Raw genomic sequence first — 10,357 nt, forward strand, 5'->3', positions numbered from 1 at the left:
CATTCTATACACACACCACCCTCTGCATGAAAATGTTGCCCCTTAGGTCCCTTTTAAATTTTTCCCCTCTTACCTTAAACCTGTGCCCTCTCGTTCTGGACTCCCCCACCCCAGGGAAAAGACTTTGTCTATTTATCATTTCCATGCCCCCCCATGATTTTATTAATCTTTAAAAGGTCATCCCCTCAGCTTCCGACACTCCAGGGAAAATAGCCCCAGTCTACTCAGTGTCTCCCTATAGCTCAAATCCTCCAACCCTGGCAACATCCCTTGCAAATCTTTTCTGAGCCTTTCAAGTTTCACAACATCCTTCCTATAGCAGGGAAACCAGAATTGCACACAATATTCCAATAAAGGCCTAACTAGTGTTCTCTACATCCGCAACATGATCTCCCAACTCCTATGCATTGACCAATAAAGGCAAGCATACCAAACGCCGCCTTCATTGTTAAAATAATTCTGTCTAATAGAAATTGATAATTATACTTTATTTTTTAAAAATCTGATAAAATGTAACTTTTTTACACATACTGCAATCATGTTATATATTTTCAAATGTGATTATACAGTAGTGTCTGTTATTACATAAATATGCAATCCTCTGTCATTTCTAACCTTGCAATGTAGGATAACTTAATAGTTTTTCTAATCTTGTTAGGTTAGATTTGATCCCCATGTAATTGTGTGTTTTTTTTAAATGAACGTGAAGAACATTTGTGTTCACATCTTAAACTGTATTTTCCTGCCATTTCTATTCTGCATTGCTAGATTTAATTCATAATGTGGGACTATGAAAATTATTTTATTCTCATTGACTCTTGCAAAGATAGCTTTACTAACTGGGGATCTGTTACCTATCTCAACAACACCGTGAATTTACTTTTGTAGCAACTTTAAGCCATCTTAAAATATTTACCAGAAACTTCATCAAATAAAATTTGATGCAGCCAACACTTGTTTTTACCAAAAGCTAAAAATCATTTTCAAGGAGGGAGAGAAAAGTAGAGACATAGAGATATTTTAGGGAGGGATTCCAAACCTAGGAGGCTTGCAATGATTAAGTGACAAAAGCCAGGCATGTGCAAAGGGCAGAATTGAAGGTATCTAGAGGTCTTGGAGGATTGAAAGGATAGTTATAGAGGTAGGGAAGGATTTGGAAATGAGGATGTCAATGTTAAAATCCAGGCATTGCTTTAGATATAAATAATGAGTGGGACTTGATACAATTGAGAATGTGATTAATGAGTATTCCAGTTATTAAAAATACAGATGTGAGTGAGGTAAAGCATCTTACCATTTTAACAAACCTTTCTTGGGGAGATTTTACAGAACATGCTTTTATGTTTCAATTGACTTTTGCCATCTGTTTCCTTGTGTATTCCCCATGTCATGTTTCTGCCAAAAAGCGATGACCTTTCGAATTTAAACAAAAGCTTTGGGGGTAACCATTCCTTTGTGCATTCCCCACAACACCTCAACCAATTAGAGTCCACTTGCCTGTTTCTCAAACAGTATAAGTTGATGTTCCCTTTGAAATTTGGAATTCTTTTGTCTGTCCTGATAAGTGCAAGAGAAAACTATGACATCATGCCTCCTCTATTAGCAATACTCAAGTATGGTACAGCCAAGCAGTATTTGAATTCTAAATCAGTTCATGCATAATGAATTACTTCTGATTGAGAAAGTCAGTGTAACATAGTAAATTTGGTGCCCATTTGATAAGACTATATTTAGACTAGATTCCCTAGAGTGTGGAGACAGGCTGAGTCCACACCGACCCTCCGAAGAGTAACTCACCCACACCCATTTCCCTCTGACTAATGCACCTAACACTATGGGTAATTTAGCATGGCCAATCCACCTGACTTGCACATCTTTGGACTGTGGGAGGAAACCGAGCACCCAGAGGAAACCCACGCAGACACGGGGAGAACGTGCAAACTCCACACAGACCTGTGATTTCAAAACATTAACAGAATGAAACCTGATTAATGTGTTTTTGATAACTTTGGTTAACAGCTACAACACTAGGTGAACACACTTTTATTTTGAGTAGCGTCATTCAGACTTTTATATTCATTTGAACACCTAGATGAACCTTAATTTAATGTCTTAATTGAAGGATGCTTCCTGCAATAGAGTAGCACAGTCCTGATAGCGGAATGCCAAGTTTGGATTTTTTTTACTCAAGTCCAATTGTGGATTACGGACTCAAAACCTTATGACTCCTAGGTGAGCATGTTTCCACTAAGACAATCTGAAGGAAATAGATTTATGTAGCGCCTATTACCAACACTGAACTTCTCAAAGTGCTTCACCGCCAATAAAATGGTGTAATTATGTTGCCACAGCCAATTTGCTCCCATATGCAACAATGTCTTCATGACCAAAACTGTTTTTTTGAAGTTGTTTAAGTGATAAATAGTGGCCAGGACACCTTCAGACGAGTTTTGGGGGAAATCTCATATCGTTTTGAGTTTGCTTCAGGAAATGACCGGGCACTGTCTGTCACTCTTCACTTTTAGAGGAGAACAGATTATGGCCCACCCCTAAGAGACATTGGTCTTGAAACCTCATATTTAACTAACCTCCTCTTTCAGCTGAAATTTACACACTTCTTGAGAAACGTACGGAAGGAAGCAGCTGACCAAATTTGACATTAAGCTGACAAACATCTTGGGGTGAGATTTTATTGTTTTCTAATTCATTGTACAGGTCGGCAGCAACATCTTGGTCAATGGCTCCCTCTTATGTTCGAAGGAGCAGGGTGTAGGAGAAGTGTGGCAATTTACAGTGCTGAGCTGCTAGCTGGATGTCACATAAAGAACTTCCAATTGCGCTGCGCTTTGTTCTTGCAAAAAGCTCCATAGCCAATGAGTGCCTCACAGAGCAGCAGTCACAAATATTGGGGCTGACATTGCAACATAGCAAGATCCCAGCAAAGGTTCTGAGTAGACTTGGCGATGTGACGAAGAGGGGAGTGGTCTGGTTCATGGGTGTAGCAAAAGGCAAACGATTTTCACAATATATCATCGAGCAGATCCCAACTCCGCCCGGGAGAAGCAAGCCAGCAGCAAGCAGCTCTCATCATTTACCAGCAATCCTCTTGTTCCTGGCTTCCTGTTTCCCACTGGAGACTACACGCACCAACTCTCCAACTTCCTTGGAGGTAGGGAAGTCCGGAATGTGTCGGGCACTCTGCAACAGGGTAGAAACTGGTGCAATAATTAGTTGAAACTGAGGAGTTAGCAGCAGTCAGTGAACTGATGGGTTTGGAGCCTACTGCTGACTGACAGACAATGTGTGTCACTGAGTGGAGGCCGGCATTGAACTTTGAGAAGCTTGTCCAGTCTGCATTAAGCATAAAGGATCCCTTAAATGTCCAGTATATAGGGCCTGAGTGCTTCAGAGAAATCTCTTTTTTTCCCCGTTAAAATTGAATCTTTGCCATAAAATCCATGTTTCCAGATTTATGTGGAGCAGAATTTCTAGCTCTCTACACCACTACGTCGCAATTAAACTATTGCGACCTAAGGTACGGTGGGTTAGCGGTTAGTACTGCTGCCTCACAGCACTGGAACTCGGGTTTGACTTTAGCCTTGGGTGACTGTGTGGAGTTTGTACATTTCCACTGTGTCTGCGTGGGTTTCCTCCCACAGTCCAAAGATATGCAGGTTAGGTGAACTGGCCATGTTCAGGGATGTGTAGGTTAGGTACATTAGTCAGGGTGGGTTACTCTTCCGAGATTTGGGGCAGACTTATTGGGCCGAAGGGCCTGTTTCCACACTGTAAGGACTCTATGATATTGTAAAACAGTATTTTCCCAAATATATACATTATTCATAACATTTGTATACATACTTTACAGAAGATTTTTGACTTGGAAGTGATGGTGCAATAACTTGCCTGGTATATTATTCATAATATTTTGCAGATTTGGAGGTTGAGAATGGGGAGATTGTGTCCTACTTCACACCAATTGATAATCCTGGCGTTTCAGTGTTGAACATGCAATGTTTCTCAGCTTGTTGTGTAATGGGCCCTCCAGTAAGGTCACTACATAATACCAATTGCCGATAATTTCACCAATTGCATTGCAGAATTTACGATTCCCATGGAAACTACCCATGGCATCTCCTTCTTTGTGGAGTGCCATACTTGGGTGGCACGGGTGGCACAGTGGTTATCACTGCTGCCTCACAGCGGCAGAGACCCGGGTTCAAATCCCGCCTCAGGTAACTGTCTGTGTTGAGTTTGCACATTCTCCACATATCTGCATGGGTTTCCTCTGTTTGCTCGGGTTTCCTCCCACAGTCCAGAAATGTGCAGGTTAGGTGAAATGGCCATGCTAAATTGCCTGCAGTGTTAGGTGAAGGGGTAAATGTAGGGGAATGGCTCTGGGTGGGTTGCTCTTTGGAGGGTTGGTGTGGACTTGTTGGGCTGAAGGGCCTGTTTCCACATTGTAAATAATCTAATCTAATCTAATCATACAGCAGTTTGTGGGAGCATGTATACTGGGTACCTGATGTAGGAAAGAGTGCATTCTATAAACGTTTGCTTCCGTCGTGGCTGTCTGACCTGTTAATTCTTGCTGGTTTTGTTCCAACAACAGTTCATTTTCTGGTTACATTGATCCTTGTCCAGGTGGAAGATCAGTTAGGCCGACTGACCTGTCTCAGTTTAATTATATCTTCTGGAAATGATTGATCAGACTGGGGCTGCCCGCTCTCTTGAAAGAATAATGACTGAGAGGTGATCTGGAGTGAATCTTTAGACATCATGGTGGGTTTTGATAGGGTGGCGTTAGAGTGGACTTACATACTCTGGCAAAATGGCATCCTACTTCGGGGTTTCCCAACCAGTTTAGGGCAATGAGGAGGGAGTCTCACCAAGTGAGCCAGAGCCAGAATTTCTAATGAAAGGCAACCCACGTCAGAGAGGCTGAAGTGGACATGGATTCCTGAAGCTGTAGGAATCTCAGGAATGGAGAGAAGACCTGGGAAGTCTCAGGATGGCAACCGGTGATGTAGCGCAAGGCTCGCTGTTGGGACCACACCTTTTCACTTCATACATTAACGATCTAAGTGAAGGAACTGAGGGCATTCTGACTAAGTTTGCAGATTATACAAAGATAGGTAGAGGGACAGATAGCATTGAGGAGGCAGGGAGGCTGCAGAAGGATTTGGACAGGTTAGGAGACTGGGCAAAGAGTAGCAGATGAAATACAACATGGGAAAGTGTGTGGTCATGCACTTTGGGAGGAAGAATAGAGACATGGACTCTTTTCTAAATGGGGAGAAATTCAGAAATCTGAAGTGCAGAGAGACTTGGGAGTTCCAGTCCAGGATTCCCTCAAGATAAACTTGCAGGTTGAGTCTGTAGTTAGGAAGGCAAATGAAATGTTGGCATTTATTTTTAGAGGACTTGAATACAAAAGCAGGGATTTACTTCTGAGGCTCTATAAGTCTCTGATCAAACTACATTTGGAATATTGTGTGCAGTTTTGCCCCCTTATCTCAAAAAAGATGTACTGGCCTGGAGCATGTCCAGAGGAGGTTCATGAGAATGGTGCCAGGAATGAAAAGGTTTGAGGGCCTTGCATCTATACACGATGGAGTTTAGAAGGATGGGGCGTGGATGTAATTGAAACATACAGAATATTGAATGGACTGGACAGAGTAGGTGTTGGGAAAATGTTTCCATTGATGGGAGAAACTAGGACCCGAGGGCACAGCCTGAGAGTAAAGAGAAGACCTTTTAGAGAAACTTCATTAGCAAGAGAGTGGTGAGTCTGTGGAATTCATTGCCACAGAAGGCTGTAGAGGCCAGGTCATTGAGTGTATTTAAGACTGAGATAGATAGGCTCTTGAATATCAAGGGGATCAAGGGTTACGGAGAAAAAGCGGGAGAATGCGGTTGAGAAACTTATCAGCCATGATTGAATGGTGGAGCAGACTTGATGGACTGAATGGCCTGATTCCTGCTCCTATGTCTTATGGTCTTATGGAAGGGGACTTGGTTTAATTAGCCCATAATGTTTTTGAAACTTGGCTCTGCTGATATTCTCGGCTCAGGGATGGCAGTCTTTCCTCTGAACCCTAAGGCCATTGGTTCAAGTCCCACTCCGGAAGCATGAGCATGTGATAATCTAGGTTGACAGTTTATTGCAGTCCTCAGGGTGCACTGTATCGTTAAAGGTGCTATCACTTGAGACATTAAACCCAATCCCATTCTGCTTTCAGTCCAATGTAGAAGACCTTACAATGCTATTCAAAGAAGAGCCAGAGAGTTTTCCTTGCAAAGGTTTATCCCAAAATCAACATCACTGATGAAGCTTAGAATCCATAGGATCATAGATCCCTACCGTATGGAAGCAGGCCATTTGGCCCATCAAGTCCACACCGACCCCCGAAGAACATCCCATCCAGACCCATCCCATCGGAATCCTATCTCTGTAACCTTGCATTTTCCATGGCTAACTCACCAGCCTGCATATCCCTGGACAATGTGGGCCAATCCTCCCAACCGGCGATCTTTGATCATTCTCTCATACTCTATGTGGGAACTTGCTGTGTGCAAATTAGCTGCTACAGCGACAATTAAAACCTTCTTCACAGTTGGTGAAGTGCTTGTAGAAGTCCTGAGGATGTGAAAGGCACTACACATTTACAAGATCTTCCTTAGTTTTGATTTATCTCCAGAGCAAAATGTAATAAGATTATGTATTGTATCCTATTAATTGCACAGTTAAGTCTAGGTTCTACCACAGTACAACTGGTTGGATATCACTTTGTGTTGTTTAAAGGAAACTGAATGTAAAGTATTGTTTTAAATATGCTCTTCGTTCAACTCTGCAGCAGGATGTATAGCTGTGGACAAATATGCAGATGTTCAATGTATTCACATCAACCATTTCCATTTGCTTGTGTTGATGTGAATTAGTGTATTTGTAGAATTCAGTAAGTGTATTGAGAAGTACAGTGAAATACTGTTCTAAAGTGAATTTAATATTTATTCTTTTCTCAGGAAACTGCGAATATTAGTGCCTTTAGTGACTGTGAAGAGTATGGCACCAGTGTGGGCTCAGATTGTTGGATTTGCCACGTTGCCCCATGTCGGAGGTTTACTTGGCTGGTATCTAGGACGGTCACAAGTGCCGACCTGGTTTGAGCAATTGAAGAAACCATGGTGGCGGCCACCCAATAAGATTATCCCTGTAGTGTGGACCGCTTTATACACAGGAATGGGGTGAGTGCAGTTCTGCTGACGTCCATTATAATGACAGAGAATGATAGGAAGTATTCTACACAACATTGGTGTAAGGATTGATTGGTACTCTGCTACATACTTTCAGTGACATGGATTCTTAATACAATAGCAGGGGCCTGTAGGACATTGTTGGTAAACTGGCACTGCCCAGTATGGCATAACAGCACAGTGGACATTTAAAAAAATACTTAACATGTAATTTAGTCAATATGACATAGTGAAAGCAAACATTGATACAGAGGGTAGAGTTATCATTCTCAAGCTTTGAACAAGAAATCACATTAGTAAAACAGGATGGCTTAATTTATAAACACAAGTAATTTTAAGAAATCCTAGTTGCTGGGACAAGTCCTTTGATGGAATGATTAATTAGTACATTGCTACCTGAAACAACCTTCTTTCTCAACAAAGTATCTTTGCTTCTGTCTGATAACTTGTTGCTGGTATTTTCACAGGTATGCCTCGTATCTGATATGGAGAGATCTAGGAGGTTTCACAAATGAGGCACTCATTCCACTTGGTCTATATGGAACTCAGTTGACTTTGAATTGGGCATTTTCTGTTATATTTTTTGGGACACACAAGTTAAATCTGGTAAATATGATGCTTTCCTTGGATTATTACCATTATTTAAAATCTTTAGAATTGTCTTCTATTCTTCCCTTACTTTAGCTCTGCTATAAATAAACGTGGTAAGTGGCTGACCTGGATCTGAACTCCATCTGCCAACCTTGGTTCTATAAGCCACAATGGCCTCACCCAGCAAGGTTCGACCACTCTCCCATGAAGGAGTTAATTTTTATCAAGGATTTTAATACTTCACTTTTACAAATGTCCTCTTTCTGTCATGGATTTGATTTCTTTTCTGACCCAGATTTGCTCAGTCATGGAGATGGTCAGATCAATGACCCACTGACATCAGTGTTGGTATTCAGGATCATTGGCCAAGGGTGTGAAAAGTATTTTAATTGACCCTAAAGTATATTGGTGGAATGGATGCAGTGTCATCAGATACAATGATGGATATTGGACTGGAAGATATTGGGATATATCTAATTTGGATATTGGGGAGTATTAGTTCAAGTTTTTTCTGATCTGAGTGGTCTTGCCCGGCCCAGTTCATTGTGATCATGCTTACAGAATTTTCATACAACCAAAAGTTTGATTGTAATTGCCTCATCAATGCTCCATCTTATTGTTTCTCATTTGTTTCTTAGGCCTTAATTGAAGCTTTTTGTCTATGTGGCAGTGTGGTGGGAACAATGGTATCCTGGTACCCTATCAACAAAACAGCCACACTACTTATGGTGCCATATCTAGCTTGGCTCACTCTTGCCACAGCTCTTACCTACTGTATCTGGAGGGACAACCCTGACAAGAAGAAGCAGAGTTAAGAAAAGACCTTCAATGATAGGATTACTCCTCATTCCTGATGAAGGGCTTTTGCCCGAAACGTCGATTTTCCTGCTCCTTTGGATGCTGCCTGACCAGCTGTGTTTTTCCTGCACCACTCTAATCATTACTCATTGTCAGTCATTCTTTCATCCGGATATCGCCACAGGAAGACAAGTTGAGTTGGGGGGAGGAGTGACCTTGTTATATTTGTTTTACTTTACTAGTTACGCTTATTAAAAAATGCAAATTTAAAATATTGGATTGTTTGTGTGTTTGAAGAAGTCACTTTGTCTATGTAATACTCAGTCACTGCAGAATCCTACTGAGCATCACAAAGATTTTGCCCTCCCCCTGCCTGTTTGATGTTTTATTCCTTTTATTGTTATCCTGCATCAAATCAGACCAGAAACTCCCTCACAACTTCAACAAGAATACAATCATTATTTGAACAAGCAACACTAACAGAAGGTCAGATAGAGACATGAATGGTATTGATGCCTGGAACATAATGTTGTAAGATTGCAAACGCAGACACAAAATTCCTATAGTGCAGAAAGTGGTCATTTAGCCCACTGAGTCTGAACCGACCCTCAGATGAACAAACCACCCAGACCCACTCCAACACTATAACCCCGCATTTAGGTGGCTCATCCATCTAACCTGCACGACTTTGGACTGTGGGAGGAAACAAGAGCACTCAGTGAAACCCATGCAGACATAGGAAGAATGTGCAAACTCCACAGACAGTTGTTTGAGGTTGGAATCAAGCTCAGGTCTCTGGCACTGTGAGGGAGCAAATGCTACTCTCTGTGGCACCCACTCGATACAATTATCATGGGGAAAAATATTTATATATATTAGTTGTATTTTAACTATTCATTTCATATGTTTAATGCAGTATAGTTTTCAATTCACTTCAACGTTACCACTTCCCTTTTTCCTGTGAATCTCACTATGAAGTCCATGTGTTCAGAGAGTGTGCCTGGTTAGTTCTCAAGAACATTAGGTTGAGTGCATTAGAATATACTTGAATAATGTGTTTTGCTAGCTATTGGCTTTATTTCAAATTAACAGATGTCCAAACTTCCCAACACGTGAGAACCAATGTGTGGCATAATCACTCACAAGTATAACCTGAACACATCATTAATCTCACTGTAATCTCATTTTAAATCACCCTTTTGCTTCATTGACTAGTGGCATCTTACAATTTCACAGACAGTTGGTTAGGAAAATGCAGAGGGCATTGATCATGATGTCCAGTCCAATATCGCTACATACAGAGAAAAGATGTTGACCTTTACACACTAATCAAAATAAGGTTTCTTGTGCTGAGGATAAATTAATTTCTTTCCAAATAAAAGAAGCAAAGATACACGCAAAAAAGGTTTACCAGAAGAGACATGGGAGCTGAATTTAGGTTAAACTGACTGTAAGAAATTACTTGCCTTTGTAATGCATCTTTCACGATCCTGAAGTACTTTATAGCCTACGATGTACATACAGTATAGTCATTGTGATGATTTTGGATGTATGACGGGCAATCTTCAGCCAGCAGGCTTGCACAAATAGTAATAACTGAATAATAGTATTTAGTATTGTTGGTTGAGGGAAAGTGTTAGCCAGAACATTGGGAGAGCTTCCCAAATCTAATGTGCTGTGGGATTTTTTTACACCCACCCGAGAAGGCAGT

The 10,357-nt window shown here is 41.2% G+C and overlaps 1 protein-coding gene across 1 annotated transcript; it reads left to right on the forward strand.

Moving 5' to 3' along the window:
- The first annotated feature begins 2,921 nt into the window (after positions 1–2,921).
- On the forward strand, positions 2,922–8,920 carry LOC122562988 (translocator protein-like). The gene is made up of 4 exons (XM_043716288.1): positions 2,922–3,169; positions 7,027–7,248; positions 7,725–7,863; positions 8,487–8,920. The coding sequence occupies exons 2-4, from the start codon at positions 7,067–7,069 to the stop codon at positions 8,661–8,663; spliced, it is 498 nt and encodes a 165-aa protein (XP_043572223.1). The 5' UTR covers positions 2,922–3,169; positions 7,027–7,066; the 3' UTR covers positions 8,664–8,920.
- Positions 8,921–10,357: the final 1,437 nt, after the last annotated feature.

The sequence above is a fragment of the Chiloscyllium plagiosum genome, chromosome 26 (assembly GCF_004010195.1).
Source record: "Chiloscyllium plagiosum isolate BGI_BamShark_2017 chromosome 26, ASM401019v2, whole genome shotgun sequence".
In the NCBI taxonomy this organism is placed as follows: Eukaryota; Metazoa; Chordata; class Chondrichthyes; order Orectolobiformes; family Hemiscylliidae; genus Chiloscyllium; species Chiloscyllium plagiosum.

Coding starts and splice junctions, on each gene's coding strand:
- LOC122562988 (XM_043716288.1), top strand. CDS start 7,067: ATGGCACCAGTGTGGGCTCAGATTGTTGGATTTGCCACGTTGCCCCAT. Junction 7,249..7,724: donor GCTTTATACACAGGAATGGG/GTGAGTGCAGTT, acceptor GTATTTTCACAG/GTATGCCTCGTATCTGATAT. Junction 7,864..8,486: donor GGACACACAAGTTAAATCTG/GTAAATATGATG, acceptor TTTGTTTCTTAG/GCCTTAATTGAAGCTTTTTG.